The sequence below is a fragment of the Struthio camelus genome, chromosome 12 (assembly GCF_040807025.1).
Source record: "Struthio camelus isolate bStrCam1 chromosome 12, bStrCam1.hap1, whole genome shotgun sequence".
NCBI classification, from domain to species: Eukaryota; Metazoa; Chordata; class Aves; order Struthioniformes; family Struthionidae; genus Struthio; species Struthio camelus.
This window is the reverse complement of record NC_090953.1, coordinates 25,182,259-25,207,480: the sequence shown is the minus strand read 5'-3', so window position 1 is coordinate 25,207,480 and position 25,222 is coordinate 25,182,259. Positions and strand designations below refer to the sequence as shown.

General features: G+C 44.7%; 1 protein-coding gene across 10 annotated transcripts in view; it reads right to left on the bottom strand.

The window, feature by feature from the left end:
- MYO9A (myosin IXA) overlaps nucleotides 1-25,222 on the bottom strand; it is a 225,775-nt gene that overhangs the window by 21,146 nt on the left and 179,407 nt on the right. For 6 of the 10 annotated variants that reach the window (XR_011143653.1, XR_011143652.1, XM_068957968.1 and 3 more), the window contains 14 exons: nucleotides 23,809-23,931; nucleotides 19,215-19,295; nucleotides 17,871-17,981; nucleotides 16,335-16,457; nucleotides 15,685-15,834; nucleotides 15,109-15,419; nucleotides 12,444-14,138; nucleotides 10,995-11,076; nucleotides 10,235-10,447; nucleotides 4,272-4,384; nucleotides 3,663-3,820; nucleotides 2,225-2,448; nucleotides 1,623-1,739; nucleotides 710-898 (listed from right to left, as the gene is read on the bottom strand). Coding sequence is in view for 8 of the 10 variants with exons in the window: in XM_068957968.1 (XP_068814069.1) it covers nucleotides 710-898; nucleotides 1,623-1,739; nucleotides 2,225-2,448; nucleotides 3,663-3,820; nucleotides 4,272-4,384; nucleotides 10,235-10,447; nucleotides 10,995-11,076; nucleotides 12,444-14,138; nucleotides 15,109-15,419; nucleotides 15,685-15,834; nucleotides 16,335-16,457; nucleotides 17,871-17,981; nucleotides 19,215-19,295; nucleotides 23,809-23,931 (3,690 nt within the window). In the remaining 2 variants the exon portion in view is untranslated. The remainder of the gene's footprint in view (nucleotides 1-709; nucleotides 899-1,622; nucleotides 1,740-2,224; nucleotides 2,449-3,662; nucleotides 3,821-4,271; nucleotides 4,385-10,234; nucleotides 10,448-10,994; nucleotides 11,077-12,443; nucleotides 14,139-15,108; nucleotides 15,420-15,684; nucleotides 15,835-16,334; nucleotides 16,458-17,870; nucleotides 17,982-19,214; nucleotides 19,296-23,808; nucleotides 23,932-25,222) is intronic. The other 4 variants (XM_068957972.1, XM_068957969.1, XM_068957974.1 and 1 more) reach the window with 4 other exon arrangements.

The window sequence follows — 25,222 nt, the reverse complement described above, 5'->3', positions numbered from 1 at the left end:
GTACTGCAGTTTTACCCTGGAGACACTCTTCACACATTGGCAGTGGCCTAGAGCCCTGCTCAGCCCAGAGAGGAACTCAGGTTCGCTAAGCCCAAAATGAACCGCAACCAGAGAATCATGTCTCGTGTGTCAGCATATGCTGCCCTCCTCAGCCCTTAGGACATGCTGAGCACAGGTGACCTTCTCTCTTCGGCTCAGTGCTCATTATTTTTTCCCTCAAAGTCTCTAAGAAAGACACAAGCTGTGTCCGTGCAGACATGCTCACTGTGGAGAACCACCCAGAGGCATCCGAAAGTCTCACTCGAACCTCATCCCTGAGGTCTCCCCTCCTGCTTCTGATGGCTCCCACCCAAGAGTCACCACAGCCAATGGATGAACTATCCTCTTCGACATGGTCATTGAAGAAGTGCCGCCAGCGCAGCTCTAGCCAGGGGATCTTTAGCGAATCCCATGGAGGCCACTGGCAGGGTAGCCCAGGGCCACCTCCCATCAGCGACCCCCTCACTAAATGAGCGAGGTAGCAAGAATAGTTGCCTGGATGAAGCACTAGAGGCCTCGCTAAGCAAGAGGATGCAACTCCTTTTGGTGGACAGGGATTAAGCAGAAGAGAGGACAAGTCTCCAAGGTTCCCACATGTCTATGTGGAGCACCACCCCACAGAAAGACAGTTTACAAATCTTTAGTGGGTTAAGAAAAAAGTGACAACTACCTTCACAGCAGTGTAGTCCAGGGGCTTGTACTCTATCATGTATTCATCCAGAAAGACTTTGAAGGTATTGACCCAGACTTTAACTGGAGACTCACTCCAGTCCCTCTGTTCGAGCCTCATGGTCTTCTCCAAAATCTGCTCGAACAAGGCATACAGGTCCTTATACCGGATACTTTTCCCATCATCCATCTTTTAAAGAAACAAAAGAAAAAAGAAAAGGGATTTTTATACACACCAGACTGCCTTTTCTGCTCCAAACAATTGTTTTAGCATGACTGGCATCCAATTGCTTTGGAAAAGTGTACAGCGTACATACTTGTGTATGATTAAAAGAGGGGAAAAGAAGGGAAAAGGAATCATTTAATAGAAAGTTGTGTCATGACCGTTGTCAGGGAACTTCTTAGCGTACAGAGCAGTGGGACACAAACATGGGGAGCTTCCACCAGCTACACTAAATGCCAGCTCATGTAATATCATAGAGGGAACTTTCCATACAATCTTGGCGCTAAAATGGCTTGGTGCAGTGATCACTGTGAAGATTCAGAAGCAGTAGAAGAGCAGAGCTCCATTTCTTAGAGGTCCACAACTCTCAAACCTTGCACAAAGGTTTCCAGACACTTTGGGTGGCAAACAGGAATTCACTGACTTTATGCCATCTCCCATTTGACTGGGAACAAGCTGTAATTAGGAGACTAGAAACCTCCACTTAAAGTATGCTGCGGAGGGCTGGCTAACGAGGAAGCATTAGCGTGAATTTACAACGTCATGAGGCTGAATATGGAGGAGGATCACCTTTCATTTGGGCTAAGCAGACCAGGAATCAAATGGTTGGCACCTTCGTACCACTACGAGAACTCAGCGCACCTCATTTCTTCTGAAGGGGGAAGGTCCCACCTGCTGTTCTGTCACTTACCGCCAATGCTGAGGAGTAAAAGCTGAAGATGTTTTGCCGGAATTCCTTCAGCGCTTTTTTGAACACGACATCCACCAAAGTGTCCTTCTTACTGTCCTCGTTATCCAGTTCATTCATCTGGGAAATCAAAGCGATTTACGCAGTATTATAACTTGTGCTAGGACGGAGCGCTGCGTAAGGCGAAGCAGTACTAACAAGCAGCTGCCCTACCGCAGGCAGACCGTATTTACAAGGAGGTTTCTACCGCATGCAAATTTAACACTTAGAAACTTTACTTCCTTGGAGCCTTCCTTTCCTAACTTCCTGGGTCACTTGGTTGTGATCGAGGCAGCTCAGAGCAATGGAAGTAGCGAAGCTGCTGTATCTGGGCAAAACGACTGCCTTATGCACGCACGGCCTGCCCACCTTTCCACCCAACTCCTGCCCTGGGGCATGCCGCCATGCCATGCATGCGTGGCAGTTTTGTGAACATAACTGAAGCTTTCCCCTAGCTGGATTATTAATAATGCTACTGCTGCCCACAAAACAACACTGCCTTGTTCCATCTGTCTGCTTGTGGTGCTCTCTCATGATTTAGCTGCAGTGGTGAAGACAGGTTTTACCTTCTTCAGGAGAAACTCATCCATGCTTTTCAAGTCGCTAGCGCTGGTTATGATCTGCAGCGAGTCGTTCTGCCATTGCACGGGCTCCAGAGCCACGTTGCTGATCTTGACACTGCGCTTGCGCTTCACTTTGGGTGATGGCTCTTTGTTCTCCTTAAATTCTTTCCGGTAGATCCCCGACAGCTCTGGACTCCGTGGAGGTGTCAGATGGTGAGGACCCAACTCTACGGTTGATAATTAAGACAGGGGCAAGATAATGAAGTGCAGGTTAGTTATCTTTTTCTCTGGCTGCCCAGAAATGCTGCAGCAACATTTGCTTGCATTAAACTACATTGAAGCTCTGCAGTGCGTTTTGTTTCTCAGCGTCTCCTGCATTATATGAGATCAAGCCATAAGCAACTAAAATGTTTTTTTCTCAACCACCTAGGGTCTGAAAGAGGAGCAGAGTCTTTTCTTTGGTAGCAATGATAATCTGGTTCATGATGAGGTCTGAATGAGTGAAGAATCAAGCTTAATCTCTCTCAGAGCTCTCTCAGCTGCTCTCTCTCAGCAACATGGCAAGGTAACATGTAGGAAAAAATAGTTCTGCCGCTAAAATAAGGAGATAGGATTTGGAATAAACCTGTAGAGGAGAAAAGTGCTATATCTATATGGTACTCACAGCAAGATTATATTTATTTTCCCCATTGGTTTTTTCCTCTGTTGAGAGGGGAAACATCTGTCAATGGCCAGATGGCTGCAGTGGGGATTAGCGATATGGGGATTGTGTCGCTCATGGAAAATGGAACGTGCTGCTAAAAAGGCACAGAATCCACTTCAGAGCACAGGCAGGAAGAGAGTCTGTCCTGTATCCTAATGAATAAAGTGGGAATTTCTATATGCAAAACTAAATATCATCTATTTTCAAATTTCTACGTATTTTGGTTACGTTACACACTAGTTTTTCTGAATTTTTTTTGACTTCACCAAGACCACTTTTGGATCCTTTAATTTCTTTGCCGTCCTTTCAGGTTGGTGTTATCTGTGAACTCAAGAGAACAGTCTCCACTCCATCAAGCAAAGCGCTGAACAATATATTGACCAGCACTATACCTGGCCCAGAAAAGTTCAACCAGTATGTCCTTTCAGTTTATGCAAACTGTACTCCGAGTATGGTTTTCTACCTCACTTTCATACAGCAGTCTCATCTAAACCATGCATTTATGCATGCTACTCTAGTTTACAGACACCCTGACCCTACAGATAACCTAATTTTCCTATGTCCTATACCTTTGCCCAAGTCATTACATATTGGGCTACACCGTTAATTGTAGTGTAAAGCCAGCTTTAAAGTAGCTACACCTTTTATCTCTGCTAAGATGGCGAATGCAACTTTTCTGCTCCTCCTGATGTCCCGCAAGCAGCATGCAAGCCTGCTCGGTGCTCAACCTAAACTTACCTTCCCCGAGCTGCAGGCCTGGAATCACCTCTCTGCTCGGTGCTTCTTGCTCTGCATAAAGCTCAAGCAGCTCAGACTGGGTAGCAAGCTTCTCCCTCGGTGTCTTCTTTTCTCCCTGCTTCCCCTTCACCCAGAATCTCATCTTGGCTCGTTGAGGCCTGGAAACAATCCATGGAAAGAGAAACTGCTTTAATTAGGAAAATGTCCTTCTATACAAAATCTCCCAGACCTTCTGGCCCTTTGAAAAAAAGGGGATAACGAAATAAGAGAGTCAAATGCACATGAATGCTAACAAGGAAACCAAGATATTCATCCTCAAAAAATACAAGACATTGCAAGCTACACATGGAATAGGTGGTTTGGGATGGGATATACCTCACATTTTATTGCAATATGAACAGGACACCTCTTTAATTGGGCATGTTCGCAGACACGTATGAAATGTCCCTGATAGCTCCTCTGCTGATTAAGGCTGGTTTAGCTAGCAACGTAGCTTTTGAAAACACGTTGAACTGGGGACTGGAGCAGCTCCATCAATGCAAAGGAGATCCAGAACGACGCGGGATGGACTTGTCCCCCAGTTTCACCAGCTGCAACCATGCTCCTTACCTCCCATCCGGAGCCAGGTTCTTCTGTGCAGATGCCAACTTCCCGATCTCACCCTGAGACATGGTTTTATGAAGTTTAGCTTGACCTTCACCAGATGCAAATCGCTGAACGGTCTGCAACAATTCCAAGTGTGAAACCATTTTAAAAATGAGACAGTTCTTTGGATGTCAGGTGACATTTTTAGCAAAAGTGTGACATTTCATCTGTTACGACTGAAAAACACGTCCCGATTTCTATCTGCCTACCAATGAAAAGCTAATGTCCTGTGCATCTTTTTCAGTCAGAGAAATACTTTAACACACCTCACTGAAATAGTACTTCAAGGTCCAACAGATGACCAAAATTAGTGTGCACCAAGCCACAGGTCCAAATCCCCAAACATGCAAAACTGGTCAGCCAGCTGGATCACACCAGTGGGGTGAGCAGCCCAGCTTTCCATTTTAGAAGAGCGATGTTATCCATGCTAAAGTGATTTGTGGTGTTTCTAGCAACAAAGGAGCTGTCAATACGTGGCACCCTCAACCATATCAATACATCCTAGCAGAATCTGCCTCTTCTCCTTAAGCTCTTTTTATGGACTCTGCAGGAAAAAAAAAAGGTCTGAAGTGTTTGTGCCAAGGACAAGCTAGAAGGATTCCTTTAGAAATAAGGTATGAAGCAGCTTTAATACAAAGGATCTCAGCTTTCTATCACCATTTAAAAAGCCCTAGGATGATTTTTTAAGAGAGAGATGAATTCACAATCAATTAAATGTAACAGCATTCCATGAATGACATTACATATGCTGTTTTGAAAATGCATTTTTAAATTATTTCACTCTCTGTTTGATGGTAGATTTTTGCACCGTTTCTATTATGTTGCATTCTGTAGGAGACAATGCAAGAGCGAGTGTTTTCTTCCCCTCCCTAGAGCATTAGGAGAGACGGGCTGCGTTCATGAAATTATGTTTTAAGGACTAACAGCTGCTATCAAAAAAAAAAAAAAAAGTCCTGAGAGGCACTTAAAATGGAGATGTTACTTAGTCCTAATACTCTCATATACTTGCAAAGCCTCCATCACCACATTATGTGAATAACGGTACTTATCTTGGGAAATATTACTAAAATCGCTCTAGTTGGCTATCATGTAGGAAGAAACTATCTGAAAGCTACAGATTTTGTCTTTTTTTTTTTTTTAAACTCTGAAAAGGCCTGTTGGTATTTGGAAAAAGATTGCCACTACATCAGAGCAGAGAGGAGATTTCATCCACCCCAGAGCAGGAGGATGAGCTGAAGGTGGTGAGCTCTGAGCTCAGCTGTCCTGCTCCTACCGGCTCCATTAGACTTGGTGATTTTGGTGGTGCGACCACTGAAAAAAAAGCTGCGGGCATTTCTGTCAATGGGGCAGCACAAAAATGCTCTCACTCTACTTAAAAAAAAAAAAAAAAAAAGCGTTGTTATGATTTTCAATTACAATTTTGGAGCGTGACTCTTGGAAGTGAGGCTTCTAAACATCTCAAGCAAACGTGCCCTGTTTTTAAGCCTGAAAGGTATTTCAAACAAAATTCTACAAAATATGGGCTCTAGGGTAGCCGCAGTTACCACGTAACGCTCTCCTTCATTTTTCACGCACATACTAACCTCCCTACCAGCCGGGAGGTGGCAGCACATAAGGCAAAAAAAAGAAAAAAAAGAAAAAAAAAGAAAGGATCCACAACTAGATCTGGCGTTTGATTTAGGAGTACAGCAAAGCAAGTGAAATCTCTGATAAAAATGGGACTTTTATTCAAACAAGTCAGTAATGTAATTTTTGGACATAGCTTGGAGGAAGTTTTTTTTTTTTTTTAATTTTTAATCAAAACATGTATAAATCTTCCTCTTCATCAAAGGAATGCATCTGTGAGCCAAGGCCCAAATGATGTAACTTGGGGTAATTAAAAAACTCGGGATAATCAGACAACAAAGAATGCAAGCAACAAAGTGCTTGAACTTAGCGGTATAATGGACCTTGACGACTTTGGGAGAGCAAGAAGGCACATTTTCCTGGACGAACCTTGCCTCGTCTGTGAGACATAGTAACGTAGTTCTTCATGGAGAGGGGAAAAATTAGTGCTGTTAAAAAGCCCTTTTAAGAGGCAAAACACAGCACAGAAAACATTGCTTGAATGTTAAAAGGACAGTCTGAAAATGGTCCTCTCCTTTATGGGTGTGGAATAAAGACAGGGAGAAGGAACGCTTCCTGACATCACAGCGCATGAAGAGATGGGTGGAAGTGGCCCATAGCCTCCTCATTAAGATGACTTTTAAAATTTATTTTTGCTGCTTGCAGGCACCTCTGGGACAACTCACCTCTCTCTGCTCTTTGTAGGGAGAGAGAACTTGCTCTCAGCTAGCCTAATAAAAGGATTCAGCCTCCACTGACAGATCTTGCCTTCCTGTGCCTCCTAACTATTACTACTGCGAGTCTCTCCGCTCTGTCCCTGTTTTGGGTCTATTACAGTTCAACGTTTCCTCTGCTATCACAGCAACCTCTCTACTTTTTGAAACTAAGGAATAAAGCCATTTGGGGGGCGAAATCCTTCTGCACGCTGCCTTGAAGGGCTTCCTAAAGTGCCATGCTCACTCTGAAGAGCAGCTTAGGGTAAAAGCTCTTCTTTCATTGCTGGCTCTTCAGGCATGCTTGGGATCAGCTGGTGACAAATTACAGAGATACTCAGACTGGTGTTTGCAAATTCATGGCTTTGGGGCAGAGGCTGGAGCAAAATACATCACAGCTTTATTACCCGCGTCTCCTTCTCCAAGCAGTCTTTCTAAGAAGATAGTGAAGGGGTGGTTTCTCTAACCAAGGTCACCTAGTTATTTCTCAGTGGAAAGCTCTCCAGGCTTAGGCGCAAAACAGAAGCAGTATTGATATGTGCTGAACATAGCCAAAGAGGGATTTCTCCCACCTCAAACACCTTGGATTTTGGCTCCGGCCAAAGATGCTCCCAGCCCTTGGTGCTCTGGGCTACCTTGGAGTTAGGTCAGGAGCATCGTCCTCTGGTGGACCTCTACTTACCCAGCTGGTGATACAAACTCACTGAGTTGAGGCTCAAGAAGCCTCCAGCCAAAATGGGCAGGCTCACGCCAGTACAGCTGCTGAGTCCTCACATGCTTAACGAAGCAAGGTCTTTCTTTCATGTATCCAGCAGCCTTTGGCCACTGAGCTGCACATCAAAACCAGCCAGCAAAAGAGGCCTTTTGGAAAGTAGCAGCCGGGGGCAGGAGCAACATAAATAAGCTATTCACTAAAATGACAACCACCCTGCACACGGAGGCTGCCTGACTGGCCTTCACATGAACATCACAAGACATAACAAATATGCCTACATACATATTCACATATTCTGGCTTGTCTTGAAACCAAGGCTCATCAGTATTGCTGTATTGCAGGCTGCTTCACGGTTTGCAACACCCGACCAGGCTCTGCTATTCACTGTGAATGAACACTCCCTACATTTGCTACTAACAGAGCTCTGCCTTAAAGGTGGGGCGATGCTCACACAGAGAAGCCACAAGCCAAAGAGCTGGTCCCAGACGTGCAATACAGAATACGGATGGAAACACTGTACACGTTTTTCCAGACACACAGACGTACAATATCACTGTGCACGCAACGTCACGAGGAGCATTTGCTAGAAAGCAGAACTCAACCGCACAAGGGATTGCGTCAAGGTGAAACCGCAGTGTAAGCCTGAACCGCCAGTTAGAGCTAGTGATGGAGTGCAGCGGGAAACAGTGAGACAGAAGGAGAGATGAGACACAGGCGGCACCTACTACTACTTGCATGCAGTGACAGCTGTTAAACCCAGGGATCACAGGAGCATTTCGGATGAGCGGTATGAACTAGATCCCTCCCAAGGCTGGAGCTTGCCAAGCAGTGAGCCCAGCACCTTTTGCATCTCAGCAGAGACTTCCAGCGGGAAAGATTTCTACAGCTAAAGAACTAATGCTTTGTAACAGGGTAAGCCTCCAGGAACACAGCACGGCACTCCCCTCCCGGCATAGCCCCTCTCCCAGAGCTTTCCCCACGCTCCAAGGGGTTTCTTTGAGCACTTCTGGGGACCTGGGCTGCATCTGACCTTGCCAGCCAGCGAGAGTGCAGCAAGAGGAACTCCGGATGAAAACGCCGGCGTTTCTCCATCAGTTGAGGAGAGTTCATTGCCCCTCTGCCTGCCAAGGCTCCCGCAGTACTGAGAGCGTTTACGGAGGGACAGCCTCTAGGCAAGCGCACCTTTGCTGCAGGGAGCTTCCTTCCAAAGGTGCGCGGGTGGGTTTAGAGCTACGCCTGCAAATTTTGCTTCTTGTTCCTCCCTTGCCGATATTTTGTTCCCATTTTCATGTAGGGTCTTTGAATCTGTTGGAGTGGGGACAGTGCGATTTCTTTTTTTCCCCTTCCCAGTGTTTTCAAACATGCAGTTCAAGTGAAACCAAAAGTGCAGAATGGAAGGCACTGCATTTGCATGCACATGTGTATTTAAGCTCAGTTCTCGCCAAACGGGGGGAAAAAAGGCCAGTCTTAACATTACTTCTATGTAAAACTCTCCCTTTGCTGTGACAAAAGCAGGGAGATGAAGGAGAACTGAGGAAGAGCCAAATGAGTTCAGTTCGAAGAGTGGTGCCTTTCAATCGTGTCTCTGACAGGCAGGACCTCAAGTATTCCTGCTTCAAAACCCTTGGAAATTTATGAAGAGTAACCTTAAAAATTCATGGAATTGATAATCCAATCTCTGCCTCCTTCCAATGATCAAGTTCAAGTTTATTGTTTATAACAAAAGATGCTAAGAAAAAAAAAAAAAAAAGAAAAGCCCTATTTTAGTTGTCGGTCTGTGGCAAACTTCTTGCAAAAGCACATTTTAGGAGCGCACAACATATTGGTTGGCGCCATGGCAATACTGTGGGATGAGCAGAACAGCAAAGGTCCCAACTAAACTGTCAAACTGAACTTTGGTTTTCATGCCTTTGGTCAATCTTCTGTAACATTTATCATCATAGTCTGAGTATATGAGTAAAACAGCATTATGTCGTGCTTGGCCTGAGTGCTTAGGACACGAGATGTTTCTTTCTCGGATATTCACACTTCTACGTGAACATCTACGTTGCCTCAGGGCGACAGAAGAAGTGTAAGGGCTTGAATTTGCTGTCCTCTTACACTTCAGAAAACCACCTTTTTGAAAGTAAATACTGTCTGTTCCTGGTTTTCTGAAAGCAGCTTATCCAGGCTGTAGATTTAAGCATGAGATGCAAACGCTCTGCATTATACAACAGCACACGTTCATATGGGCTATGCTACAGTGTGTGGACTTGCCAAGGGAGATCAGTTATCGCGATCTGTGATTGACAGCACTAAGTTTAAAAAAAAATAATTTTTTAAACCTGCTATTTCACTCCTACTATGTTTTATTGCCCAATTTACATGTTTTTGCGTTCTCTAAGATATTGCCTACCAGCGTCACTCCAAATAATTGAGGGTCATCAGATCCTGTAGCTAAGGATACTGAATCAAAAGTAACGGGAGGCATGAGATTTATTTGTTTATTTGTTTTCTTTGTTGCTTTTTGGTCAAAAATGTTTGCTTTGACCTTTTCTATTTGTATAGATATCAGTGGGACTCTGCTATTGATGGGAACATGGTTAAAAAGAAGTAGGTAGCTGTGCAACACAAACTGCAGTGCTACAGAAAACCCACAAAAACCGTGGAAGCTGCTCTCGAATCAATGCGGAAAGCATCCCCTTGGTTCAGAGAAATACAAACGACTTCTCCTTCCCTTCTGTATCCGTTTCTGCTGTGTTCTCTGAGTTTACCCATCTACAACATCCTTGTAAGTGGGAGAAGAAGCGGTGTAGGGATCAGTGCAGCTAAGGTTAGCAAAGAAACGCTCCCGCATATCTGCTTGCTCCCTTTTTTTTTTTTCTTTCCTTCCCCCAGACACATTTGAAAATTACCATTTCGGAGTCACTGTAACAGGCCTGCCCGAGCCTGGCTGCAGGCCCTGTCTCAGGATGAGGAGGTTGGTCAGAGGAGAGAAGGAACTCAAAATTGTCATCGTAATCATCTTCCTCCGTATCCCCCTCCCCATCAGCAAAAGTACCTCTAGTCAAGAAATCGGAGCGCGTCCGCGCCATGCGGGCTTTCTTTTTATGGGTCGGTCTGGCAACCTGCTTGACCAAATGATAAAACAGATAACAAAAAAAAAGTTTTAAAAATAAAAGGAGAGTCTACGGATGTTTGGCATCACAGAGTAGGTCAAATATGGCCTTAAGACATCTCTGAGTAACATTGCATCCCACCGAGAACACACACTATTACACGTAGTGTGGAAAGGACCAGGAAAAACAAAAGCCAAGACAGCACCGAGAAAACGGACAATAATGGATGTTACCAGGACACACGTTAAACCAAACGAGACAAGACTCTGTTCTACAGTGTTTGCCATCAGGATTGCAAGATCCTTTTTAACCAAGAGCAACTCTGCGCTGCTGTGAATTAATGCTACGTGGGCTTTTTTCAAGCGAAGGTGTGAAAGTTGCCATGTCCTCAATATCCCCCTTCCCCAAACACCCTGCGTTTAGCAGCACTTGGGCTCCATAGCGCTCTTCTCTGAACCATTTGAGGGGAAACCAGCAGAAAAAGGGCTTGAATGGTTTTGGTTTTTTTTCCCCACCCTGTTCAATTAAAAGAGAAAATTAGAAAGCTGCGACTTACCTCTCCTCTGCCAGACCCAGGAATCTTAAATGGCTTCCTAGCTAGTTCACCTTTGGAAAGGCACTGATGACTTGCTTCCCTGCTGAAACGCAACAAAACAAAGACGTTGAATTTTCTCGTAAGCGCTTTCCCGCAGCGCCAGCCCCGATCTCAGGAACATTTTAGGATGTAGCATAAGTAATCAAGAACAAATTGCAATTTGACATTATGAGTTTTCAGAGCCGCTTAGAAATCATCAGGATTCAACTTAATGTCATAGGACATAAAGATCTGAATTTCTGCCTGGCAAATTGCACTCTTCCCTTTATAGTGCTTGTGTGTGGTATCTTTTAAGTTTTATATTCTGAAATTTGATTGTTTTCTTGTAGCATGAAAAGTTTTAAGTTACAAATAGAGTGAAAATAGTAGTTTTTAATATAGCTTTTAGTTTCCAAACCCTACCATTGCCTCCCACCTATTGCCTCCTCACTTTGTGGGATGCCTCTGGCTTTACATGGGGGCAAAGTATTCGCTTATTGACTGCTCTTTCCCCCCATCGTGTCCATGGGTTTCAGGCTCTACTGGGCTTCACGGAAGAACTTGCACAAGGAAATTAAACTGCAATCTCCTCCCATCACAGAGGCCAACACCTGGAGGGCCTTTAAACAAGTTGGGAGCAGCATCACTAGTAACTTTTGCAGTAGTTTTTCCAGGAGCTGTGCATCCTTTCATGCTAAAAAGCCAAAACTTGTCAAAAAGTAGGCAAGGCAGCATGAGCAACAGGATAAAGTGGGAGCAAACGTGGACCAGTCTTGCTGTAGCATTTAGACCTTGTGCCCTGGAAGGAGCCCACCATTTAAGCAACACATGGTGTAAATGCAACAGACTGGAATGACTGCTAAGATCATTACATGGGTAACTCTACATGCAAGTGATACACTGTCAAAAGCATGCTCTTCTCTTTAACCCCCTCAAGATAATTGGTGGTTTTTCCCCAACAACGGTAAGATCATCTGAGCGTTCATTCTGGCTCTGCTCATTCTAACGTTAAAAATACGGATTTTTAGATTTTTTCCTGTTCTCTAGCGCTGTCTGTTCTGACCACCCAAAAATCCTAAGAGTTTTTTCTTCATCTTTTACCTTGAGAAAGAAATTCGTATCACTGTTCATTTAGGAAAATGAAAACAGTATCAGTTCTCTTGCTATCAACACCCTTCACCTGCTAATAGCTAAGATTACCTCCCCTGCTTTACATAACACCCATCCAATAAGAGAACTAGAAAGAATATGTCCAGCTCCCAAACGTTTTCTTCTTCCTCTGATCTGTGCCCATTCATTGTTTGAAGGTCAACAAATCTGACACTGGTCTTTCTTTCAAGAGGTATTTTGTACAGCCCCCAGAAATAACACTGCTAGAGACCGGTTCATGCGACTAAGGCTATAAAGAAAGCAGGCCATCTTTTTACTCACTGGAGGCCGAAGGGACTGTCTTTCGGTGTGAAGAATATAGCGCTCGCCCTTGTCTCATCGGCAGCCTGGTTCGGCATCCGAGGCTGCCTCAGGCGCTCTGTCCTAGAAAGGTGGCTGCTCGGGAAGTCCCTGGAGTCCAGAGCCAGTTTGGAGTTGGGCCGCTCTGTCCGGGTCAGTTCAAGCACCGTTCCGGATTGACCTTCCTTTCGCTCCACGAACATGCTGACAGGTCTGTCTTTTGGAGCGCTGTGGGCTGGAGAGTTTCCTCTGTTCCCAACGGTGAGACCTTTAATATCTACTGATGAGGCTGGAGTTATACCTGGGGTCAGGCCATGCTCCCCTCTGCTCTGGGGATGCAGGATGAGGACAGACTGAGGCCGGCTGTCTGGTCTTTTTGATGGTTTGAGAGTAGGGTCCTTGACTCTGCAGGGTTCAACTCTCTGCAAAGCCTCCACCCTCCCTTGTTTCTCGAGCTGCTCAAAGGCTTTACGTTGTCTCTCCAGAATTTCCTTCTGCTGGCGGATCTGCTCCATCATCTCCCTCTCATTTTGCAGCTGAAGCTGCTTTTGCCGTTCTTCTTTCTCCACGTTAAGTTTTTCCAGTCTCTTGATTACAGAGTCTGGAGAATGGGTCTGTGTTCCTATAGCTGTCCCATGTTCCTCTCTCTTGGTAGGAGACTTTTCCCCTACCTCTCCTCCCAAGGTTTTGCCCTGGTCTTGCTTGTCAGACACTGTTTCTTTCCTGATCTCAGGGAACGTAACCATTTTCTCTTCTCTTTCAACTGGTTTGTTCCTCAAGTTATTCTCCAGCAATGACTGCTTTACTTTCAAGCTGTCCTGGGGTGGAATGTAGAAGGTTGGTAGATTACTAGAAAGGAAGGCTTCTCTTGGATGCATCTTGTATATAACATTCTGGGGATCACACACCTCACGCTCCTTAGTATCGTGGTTATCTGGTAACTCAGAGTCTGAAGGCCTCCTCTTGCAACTCGATAAATTGCTGTTCACATCTGCTCCATGGAAAGACTTGTCCTTCAAATGAGGCTGGGGAGTGCTAGGTAAAGAGTCCTGGGTCTCTGCGGAAAATGACTGCACATCTTGCTCATCTAAAACTAAGGAAACAAGTTTACTTGGGGTATCTTCACAGCTTAATATCTCTAAGCTCCCTTGAGAGCTTTCACTCTCTGGAGTTCCCTGAGGGGAATGAAGTGCCTCAGACACAAGCTCTGTGGACCAACGACGCTCTTCTGAAGGAGACAGCCCTCCAGTGGACCGGACCTTCAGCAATTCCAAGCTAAATTTTGCCTGTTCCAATTCACGCATTCTCCGGCTTTCTCTTTTTGCACGAACCACTTTCTTCTGGTTGAGATCCTCCAATGACTTGGGTCTCTCTCTCACAACTACTTCTTCTTCAGTGTCCATTCCACTTTGGCTACTGGCTCTCTCATGTCTTTTGTATAATAAACTTCCAGTTCTATCTAATGGGTCGGTGTGATTCAGCCGATTATTCTCTATCAGCAATTTATGTTCCTCTATAGCTCTCACTCTCTCTTCAAATGAGCCATCCTCCCACTTAGATGGGTCTGAGCCCTTAATTTCCAAAACATCATTTGCCTCCAGTCCATCCTCTTCTCTAATTGTCAGGCCATTCTCCAGCTGTCTGTCTTTTAATCTCTGCTCTTTTAAAGCTCTAAACCTGCAAGAAAACAAAACAAACAAAAAAAAACCAAGTTCATTGTACTCTTGTGCCCAATCACACTGCTTCCAGGCACTGCACCAGTGGCATCTCGTCACCATAGGTCTCACCATCTCATCACCACAGGCATCTCAGGCAGCCCTCCTTGTTGCAAGTCAAGTACAGGATGACGTGTGCACACGTTATATATCCAAAGTGAATTTCCAGTCTTCTCCTCTTTTGCCATCTCTCTTAATCAAGAATTGCACTAACACCCCCAAAAGCTTCTCTTGTGCTGATGACAGTGGCTCCTGACTTCATCCCCAGTTTAGTTTGTCTGTAAGTCCATATAGCCAGAAAAGCATAACACGTCATGCCTTGGCCTTTCTGAGTCTGATCTTCATCATCACACTGCCTAGGCTGACTGTGATACAGTCAGTAGGTACTCCCACACGGTGCTACGAACTCTTTCTGCCTCCCAATTCTTTCGCCCTAAGTCAATCGCTCAACACCTTGTAGGCAGTGCTTCCCTGGAATGAATGAAGACCTGCCCTGCAGTAAGCAAGCCAAGACTTTACAGGGCATGCTCATAAATGCTTTTCTCTCAGCAGCAGCTGGCTTTGGCAGCTCTAGTCACTGCTTCTGTCCTTGCACCACTTGCTGTCTGACTGTCTGGGAGACAGTGCAGCGACCAGATCTGAGTTAAAAATAAGCTACTTAAAGTGGAGCTGCTGCCAGGAAAAAAAAAAAAAAAAACCACTCAGGAGTATTTATGTCCTCAACTCTCCACTGCCTACGTGCTCTAACCTGAAACAGGCTCTGCTTATTCTAAGAGTAGGATGTGCAGCTAACTAAACTCCTTTGATAGAGAGCACGGCCCAGTGAAGGATCATGGCAGGTCATGACAGCCTCCTAAGAAGGGACACCATGATCTGTAAATCACAGTAGCCTGAGCGCTGACAGAAATCATACCTTAAATAAGTCACGCTACCTTTGTCGTGCTAAATATCCTCTGCATGCTGCTTGCAAACAGATGACTCTGCTTCTGCTGACTTTGTAAAACCGCTTTGCGCAGTGTCCTCGCCAGGCTGCCTGAATGCTAGTGGCTGCATCGTGTCTCCGCTTTGCGTATTCCCGCCAGCAGTTCTGGATGAGATGGGCCGCAAACTGCAACTGCAAAAACCTTCGTCTCTCCACGAAGCCTCGCCAGTGGGTCTGCAGAACGACCGCTGCTTTACTGAGAACGAGGGGATCCGGGGATGGTTCGCCTTGCTTTCGACTCCGATAGCTACGCCAGTATCGCTGCAAATACAACAGGCAGTTCCTTGCAGTGTGAATGGTAACAGAATCAGAGGGCACCTGCCTCCACACAACCCTTCTGACTTTGTCTCTCCCGAGCCCACATAGGTATGTATTACTGCACTACAAGTAGAACTCCGGTTGTAAGCTCCTTGGAGAGAGGAATTGAATTTACGCATCGGATATTCCAACTACAGACAAAGCTGCAATCGGTGGGAATTATGGATTGTATTTAGCAACTTCAGTGACATTATTCATCATCACCTACCTGTATGATTATCGCTGCCTGCCTTAAGTTCAGGAACTGCCTTCTGTAGAGCATACTGCGGAACCAGCGCTGCAGCAGGGTGATCCTTCGGAGCACCTCTTGATGAAGCAAGTCCTGCAAAAGCTGACGCTCCCGCTCTTTCACAAAAACCTGACCAAAAAAAAATTAGCATGGAAAAGCATCTTCTGTGACCACGAGACAAACGATTGAATGCCACATCCTGAACGTCCAGAAGAAAGTTTAGCGGCTGATTTTAGGCTACCTCTGACAAGTTTCTGGAACTTCATCTATAGCCTGTGACTGCCAATGTTGAATGTCAGTCCTAAATCACAGCAGCCTCTAATTTCCCTTCTGGGAAAGCAAGATGATAGCTGTCAGAACAAGAAGCTATGTCTATACACAGATGAGTTTTGAAGGCTGGCTTGTTAAAAATCAGAACACTGACTTGGTCAAATCGAAACTATGGTCTTTACTATTTTGTGTTAACAACATTCAAACCTTCATTTGAGCCATTTGCTTCCGGTAAACAGAGGAAAACAGTTTTGCTAATTAAAAGCATAGATGAAGACGCTGATACAGCAGTGCAGAAATGCAGGCAAAAGTTATATCTCTATCTTAAGCGTAAGCATGAGCTGAGGATAAACATTTACCATTGTTCTTCCAACTTGATAATTGTCCGGATTGAGTTTTATTTTTTTGAAGAAATCATGGATATTGTGCTTGGATGGGCTGATTCCTCGTGGCAGAAGGACATGGAAATGGTTCACAAAATCCTGAGGAAAAAAAAACAAACCACCAAGATTTGGTTAAATGGGCGCTGCTATGTCTCTGTGACTTGCTCCACCAGCCACATGAAACAGGATCTAGCAAGCGAGCAGAAGAACGGATAGCATTTTTCATACTGGAGAGCACAAAGTTTCCTCCATTTGAGCCATTTACGGTTCAAAACTGCATGGGAAACATATCAAAGCAGAGGCCCAGGAACGATCAAACATCTTTCAGCACAGGAAGAGAGAGTCCATCTGTGAGGTAATTCTGAGTGAAAATGCTACAAACCCCCAGATACGGTCACTACAGAAGGGAGTTACCAGAACCTGCAAAGCGTGTCAGGCAAGAGACCGCTTCATCAGTTACTGCTGCGATAACTCAAAGAGCAGAGGTAACCAGAGGAGAAATCCTCCCAGGTAAAAATGGGATTCATGTTCTCTGCAAAGAAATAGAGCAGTCTTTCTTTCTAAACAGCTGCTGCGCAGGACATGACATCTGGCCAAAAGCGGCTGCCAGCAGGAAACAAACTGGGAACAGCAAATCATGAAAGAACTGACATACACACAAAACCTGTCAAAAACACAGAAAAGCAGAAAATATAAAAACTGGATTTCTCCTGAACGAGCAACTCTGGAAGGTCCTGATCAGCCTCCTGATGAGATGCAGTCAGCACTGACACAATGGGACAAATGCCATCCCAAAGGAGTCAAAATAAATGAGTACCAAAAAAAATCTCAGTGACCAATAGGAGGCTTAAGCTGAAGTGATGGGATCTTGTCAGCTGTCTGGCTCACCCTGAGGAGGATTTTCCCATGAGCATTCATAGAGCTTTTGATATTGCATTACAGAATCCCCAACCTACACTGTTTCATTTTGTTGACTTGGCCCAGCTTAGACAGGGATCCAATGTCATTAGGAAGAACTTGCAGTTTCCACTATGGAGAGAGAAAACTAAATGATTGGGGGAGCTGAACTAGAAAATTTGGTGCTTGAAAGACAAGCTGCAGCATTTCAGGTGATCAGAAGAGTTTGAGTGAATTCGCTGACCCCTAACACACAGCGCAGTCCATTTCAAAACATGCCTGTGAGTGTGCATGCAAATTAGATCCATTTTTGTGCAAAAAGAAAGAAATATATGTTATGAAAAATAAACCTTCTTTTGAAGAAAAATGTAATGTTATCTGCAGGGGGGGCTCATAGCCTTTGCTTAGGTCTACAATAACATGCTAGAAATTGGCTGTAGTGACGTAGCACCCGATTACTCCATGCTTGACCATAGCCAGCTGCGCTCCCTGTCTTGCACAAGCTATAAATTCATCCCCTTGTAAAAACAAGAATATGCTTACAAGCTAGCACCATGCAGACAACTATGATAATGATGATGAAGGTGACTTAAGACTGAAAACACTTTATCCAACCTGGAAGGAGTATTTGCAGCTGTATCCTGACTGGCGAATCCGAACAGTCTCCAGCATGCCTGTGTACCGCAGCTGCCTAAGCACCAGGCTATCACTGAACCGCAGGGGGAGCTGAAAGGGAAAAAACAGCCAACGATAAGCAAATACTTCCTTTAACTCCAACCACTTTTAAGTGCATGGATGGGTAAACTGATTCAGCATGTGTAACACATCTGTGTGACATCCATATTGGCAATGATGCTAAGAGAAAGAGGAACCATACTACCACCACCAGGGTTGAATCCTGTTTTTTCTGAACAGCCATCAGATGGAGGTGGCTTCCAAATATCTAGCTAGATATATAGCCATGACCTAGAAGAGAGTGCTTTTTTGGATTCCCGGAACTGAATAAGAGACTATCTACTAGGCATAAAGCTTCATCTTTCGTTTTTAAATGTCTGGGTACAACTACAAAGGATTAACCCATAAGAAAGCGCCACAGCAACCTTCTTTTTAAACTAATAGTCCCTAGCCCACGAGACAAGCCAACCCTTAAAGCCGTGTTAACGAAATACTGTGCATCACCGAGTCAGTAGGAATAACGTGGTTTACTCTGAAAGAACCTGCTTTTACAAACCGAAAAATTTATTCTACCTACAGTAAGACACTCTAGGGCATAAATGAATTCCCAGGCCTGTAAATCTCTACTACAGGTGGCAGAGACTTTGAAAGAGGCAGGGTGGTTTATTAAAGAGTTTTCATATACTTATGTCTACAATTATAAGAAAAGCTAATGTACTTTATCAAGAACAATTCTTTGCCCGAACGATATTGAACATGCTTTAACAAGCACTTTTAAAATCCATCTCAGTGGTGAGGGTTGGCTTTCTTTTTTTTTTCTTCTTTGTTTTTTTAAACTCACTGTAAAAATTTACATATTTATAAAACACTTCCAAGATGATGCAGATTTCAAGCAGGAGTTCAGGAACTAAAGAGCTCCAATCCTAGTAAGACATTTCCTCATTTTCTCACCAGTTCAGTGGCTATGCTGCAGAAGGACCTTTCTGAAGCCCTAGAAGTTTAACCAGTCTACAGTAAGGCAGTACAACCTCTGCATGTTGGATAAAATTGGAGGGCACGTTGCTTTGTGCTTCTGAATCAACAGCGTAAGCGGCTGGCCAGCCTCACCCTGCCACTGGAACTGGCGAGGTTTCTGTTTCCAAAACCTCAATGCGTTATGGGTTTCCAGTGGGCTGTTTGATCTCCAAACAGTCAGAGAGGCAACGACTCTACTTGTGAGTGAGGGCTGAGAAGCGATTTTGTAACCGAGCCTTTAGCAGTGCCATTTCACAAGTCAGGATTTACCTTTTCAGCATTAGAGCGAATGCACTTGACAAAATAAGGTTCTGCCTGCCCAAGAGTCTCCATCAACTTGTTGAGCGAAGCCTGCAATAGAGAGTACATCTTAAATTGGGAAACAGAGAAGAAAGCACAGAGAATAATGAAAATCCAGGCACTTAAATCAGAAAACAAAACTTTGAACAAATGAGGAGTAAAACAGGCAGATGGGAAACCATTCCCCAAAACGAGTGTTTCAGACATCCTACAACTTGTCTGTTACTGCTTTGTATCCAACAAACTAGCTAGAGATAAATATGATCTTGTTTGGTTAAGGCTCCTGCAGAGATGACATTCACCGCAGTACGTAGTGCAGAGCTATACTTTAAGAGAGCCCCCAATCTTCAACCTCTTCTCATCAGCCATTGGAGCCCAAAGTCATTCCCGTTTCACATCAATGATCCATTTATAGATTGGAGGGGGAGCTCCAAGATAACTACCAAACATTTGTGGGATACAGTTCGGTCACTGATGTTCTTTAAATACCAAGAAACAATTTTCCTCTTTCAAAAATGATCCCATGCAGCATTTTTTCCAGGCTTTTTTTTGGTAAAATGTTATTGTAAAAACATTATTGCTGGCCTAGAAGTGATAGTTTTGCAATGGGAAGATCTGGCAGCTTTTTCTAATATTCACTTCCCATAATTTGCCTCCCTCCTTTTTCCTGAGTGACTTCCCACTCTTTCAAACAGCTGAATTTACAATGAATTTTAAAGCCTGTGAGCCCTAAACATTTCATAGGTTGTTTTTAGATATGAATAGTTTCAAAGTTGGTATATCTTTGGTCATATTCTTCTGCTGAAACACTCAGTTCTGACTAAGGAGAATCAAAGGTTTTCTAGATTCCCCTGTCTTCTTATGTCCTGCAATAAATACGGGTCATTAATACCACTGAGACTTAACAACAGTAACATTTCCCATAATTTCTGCATAATTATTAAAAACGTAAGGCATAGAAGTGAATTCACATTGGCGTCACTTCCATTTACTACAGCTCCAGCCGAGCGTCACTCCCAGGTATGCCTCCGGCTCACAAATCTCTCGCGCAGCAAAGCAGAAGCTCCCGGAGTAATAACACGTGGACCGATTAAGATCCAAGTGCAGAGAGTCACCGAGCCCTTCTGCGCCTGGATGGACTCCTTCACTGCATCTTTGCGTGCCCTGCGACTGCTCTGTACGTCTCCACGGGCTGAGCACACTACTGACATGCTGTTAGTAATGTGCTTCCCAGTTGATTACTCATGGCGATGACCTGATTTTAATAGCTTCTGAAACTCAGAGGTTTAAAAGTTACTCTGCTGTATATTTACTATAAACACGCAGTTACAATTTTATGAATACATATTCTCATAAAACTGTGTGCACAAGTGCATAACAAGAGGAAGAAGCATGTCATCTAAAAATCTGTTTGCGGAAAGCCTTTTAATTTACTTCTGATTGCGTTAAAGACATCTTTATGGGAAGCCTTTCATGTTTAGAGCCATTTTCTACATACAGTATCTGGGTAAGAGCAATTGATTAAATGCACACGTACACATGCAGGGCAGCTGTGCTCTCGGTTATGCAGATCATTAAAACAGCCTTGCCATTGCCATCCCAGAGAAAAGAGGAAAGGCTACAAAGAGGCAAAGCTCAGCTGGCTTGCATGCTCATAGATTTACTGCCTCCAGCCTCCTTTTGTGACAGGTATGTTTACATCACTTGCTAAGAAAGAAAGAAAGAAAGAAAGAAAAAAAACTTATCAACAAATAACAATCTGCTTTGTAAATTGGCTCTAACCAGTGCTGCACAAAAAATCTCAGCGGTGCTCTCCTCTTCCTGCGGCAGCCTCCAAAAGCGCACCGTGCTGGGCACCCACGTTTGCTAATGTAGTCCCGTATAGGCAGGCACCAGGGGTTAACCTTTCGGCGTTCGACTGGTGGGAGGTGACGGGGTTGGGGAGGGTGGGGGGGGGGGGGGAACCACGCGGTCGTTTTGCCAAGCCGTGCTGCCAAAACGCCCGACAAACAAGCGGCTTTAGGCACTGGGAATTTTAGGAGACCCCGGAAAGGCTCAGCTTTTGAGAGCGTTTCACCAGTCGCCGCTCCAGAAGACAGGATGCTGGCATCATTCTCATGTCATCAACAACTATCAATATTCTGTGCAGAGCAGATGGTTCCCCCCGCACACACATACACACACACACAGAGCCATCTGTTAGGCCCTTATCATCAGGAATCCGTAAAGTACATGTGAAGTCACTGGATTAACTCTGCATCCTGCTTCTTTGTCCTCTGCCCGGAAAACTTTACAGCCACGCGCTCTTTCACCACTTTTACTCATCCCTCCAGCGTGAGGGTAATCATTTCGGCATTATACCGCGCGAGAAAGGGCAGGCTCCTTTTCATTTTTGAATATCACCTGTAAGCAGAGTAAAAGGAGAGAATACCAATCTCCGCGCTTCAGTTTAGCTACTGGCGGTCTAGTTTGCAACCAAGGAAGCCGTCGCTGCTCTTAAAGCATCCCCTACTAAAGACGGCTGTGACTCACAAGCGCTAATGCCGTGCACGGCAACAGTATTCCCGCGGTCAACCTTGCCTTCACCAGCTGACTGGATGTACATATGCGGCTTTCAGAGATATTTTACCTACAGGTTGCAATAATTCTAGGCATATTTAAAATCAGTATGAGACAGAACAGCTGTAAGCTCCTGGTTCAGGCCTTAGCCACCGGGCAGCATTTATCAGCGAAAACGCACAATAGGAAACATTTGCGTTTCCTGTCTGTGACCCAAATCCACGCGCTGCAGTTTTATTAGCATGCTCTTGATAAAAAGCTATCTTGCAGGCGTGCATCAGGCTGGTCTCCTGAGAAAATACTTCTCTCTTATGAGTGTTAAATGAAATTAGGATGGTAGTGCCCTGCATTTTTCTAACAGGAGAACCAGGCAGTTCTCAGTAGCACAAGGAGCCAGTGTGCTGCCGTTCTGACCCTGACTTAAAACATGTTTTTGTTCATTTAAAAGAGGACACGTTGCAGGCAACTAGGTGTAGCTCCCGAGTTGCCCAATCAGCGCTGGTGAACTTCAGAAACCATACGGGAACGCTTGGTATTTGAATAAATTGCTTTGCTGCACAGGGGTAGGGAGGGAATCTTTACAATGCTCAGAGGTCTTTTTGCTACTTATTTTTATATGCTATGAAATATACAGGAATCTCAACCATGTACAGTGCCACTTTTTAGAATTTCACTTGCAGGATGAAAAGGTTTCACGAATACATTTCATTCCAAGACATTCTCATTTCAACCACTCCGTGGTATTGTATTAATTACACTCTGGAGAAGTTATATTTTAACCAGCATACCATCAGACTAGACTAAGCTCAATATACATGCAGATGAACATTCTGCAAATTATATATACACATACACACACATACATATGTGTGTACGTAGGTATTTAATTACTTAATCTCATCCAGATTTACACATGGAGACTTTCTAAAAATGAACCACTCCCTCTCCCCCACCTCCCTCGGCCAAGGGAAAAACACAACAGACTTTCTTCGAAACTGATTTTAGTTGAAATGCTGCTTTCTAATGTTACCACATGCTTGTGCATGTGTCTCGTACCCTAAGTCTTGTGGCAATTTCCAAGCCCTGATGCACATATCGGAGAATTATTTTAGCTGTAGCTATTCATAGGGAAGGCTACTGGCGCACAACTCTGACAACGCAACACATGCCGGTATCGATCCCGTCGCAGAATTCCTGTAGGTGCCTCGAGATAATGCAGCAATATTTTGACCTTTCAGCGTCTATTAAAATACATAGCTTAACTGGCCCAAAAGCAGATTGGATTTCCGACACAGAACGCAAGAAAACACACTTTAAAATGCCAGCATTTCCGTATTTTACTCTTTATGGACCCTACAGAGAAAACACTATGATAGGACTGCTTTGAAAGCAAGGTACCAAAGAACAAGGCAAACATGCACACAAGGAGAGATATATACTATATAAATAACTACATTTAATTAGATATGTAACTACATCAAAGGCATTTAACAAAAAAAAAAAAAAAAATCACAGACCAGGCAGAGACCTGAATCAGTTCAGCCCTCTGCCAGGTCCCACACAGTACTTTGCCTGCTGCTTTGCCCACCCTGATTTAATAACCAAGTTAACTGCCTTTTTCCCCACCACCATCCTTTGAAGACCGCCCCTAGTTGAACAGCTTACTGTTCTGCAGCTCTTCCTCACACCCTACCCAGGTGTGAGGTAGGGTGCCGTTTCGGCACATCCTCTCCCTACTCACCCTAACGTCCACTCTAACTCGTTTCTCTCTGTTTTACATCATCTGGATACCTGCAGGTTTCTGCATTCCCGCATAGCTTTTCCAAGCCACATCCTTAGTCGAATTCATGTCTTAAATGGCGCTGAAGACAGGCCAGCAGTGTGCCTGCAAGCGCTCTCCTACGCGCTCTCGGGAGCCTGAGCAGTTCTTTGCTTTTAAATCGATACAAATTTCTCTTTGATCCGACACCTCTTTGTCTTGAGAACAAACACGAAACTCAGCTACCTGGAACTGGGCACTGATGCTGGGTGGTTTTTTCTTCTTGTGGAGATGCAGCAGAGATTTTGTAATGCGATCGTGCAGCGTCAGGTTAGCCAGGTGCTTGAGAGATTTCACGTCCAACATATGCTGTGGAAAAGACAAGACTTATTTTGTTCTTTAGAAATACAACAATAACCAGACCTTGTTGCTGTGCTGTCCTTTATGCCTCTCTTTAAATCCCCTCTTCTGCAGGGCTTCCTTCAGGTAACCACCCTATTCCATCTCAACGGGAAACATCAAGGAATAACAGTTTAGCTCTACTCCATTTTGGCCAGAGCCAGATCCACCGAACCACGTTTTCCCCCAAGTTTCCCTCTGCCTCGGCGGACTTGCCAAGGGGATCCTTGACCACGTAAAGTTTGGCTCTCCTACTCACTAACGGTCAGCTGCAGACAAACAAGAGCACCACAAAAAAGTGGACCCTTTGTTGATTATCTTAAAGGAACGGTAACAACCACCTCAAACTATGACCGGTGCAAGTAATTCATCTCACACATGCAGAAAATGAGCTATCAGACATAAGCACCAGGCCCTGGGGCTGCATTCATGTGAATAGGAAGCTGTAGATGGAAAACATGTGCTTGCCAGCAGAATCAAAGCATCTCGGCTTTGATTTGTGAAGAGTAAGTGTCTGGGGATGAGACGCTCCAAGGGTTTGCTTGAAATACATGGGTACAAAAGCTAGTGGAGATTTCCACTGGAGGGGGCCAGGACAGTGAATGCTGAGAGCGAAATACTAGTCCACAAAGTCTATCCTCCTGATATCTCCTTTCCTTACAACTGCTAGGAAAGCGTTGCTTCATTGCACCCTATTTATTCACTATTAATTAACAGTAAATTTATTAACTGTTTCTGGGCCTCTCCAGGTGCTATTGATATGCAACAGAGAACAGTAAAACTAAAGGTTGCTCCTTGCATTCCTGCAGGAGAGCAAGAAATCAATGCTGAACGAAAGGTAGTCAGTGTTAATGTTTCGCTGGCTTCTGCTTCGGGCTAACAGACAACGGAGACGGACTGAAAACTATTTGATAACTCCTCAGTCTGCAGTGTCAACCAAAGGAACTATCTGCATAGACGTTGTGCGTCTTCTAGCACACGAACGCTCCAACACTGGCCTCAGGACCGCGTGAAGCCTGCCGGAGCAGCTCGCGCAGCCTGCAGCTCATCTCTCTTTTCCCAGAGATCACATCATTATGGGCAAGAAACGGGCTTTGCGTGCATATGTCATCCTGGTGGAAGCCGATGCCTGCTCCGCTCTGCCGTTATCCGGGCCCCTGCTCTTTCATCACCATGGAGGTGCACCACTGCTCTGGTCACAGGGCAGGGAAAGGGCCCCGGCACACAGCGGCTCTCTCCAGTGGAGAGTTATGTGGCTACG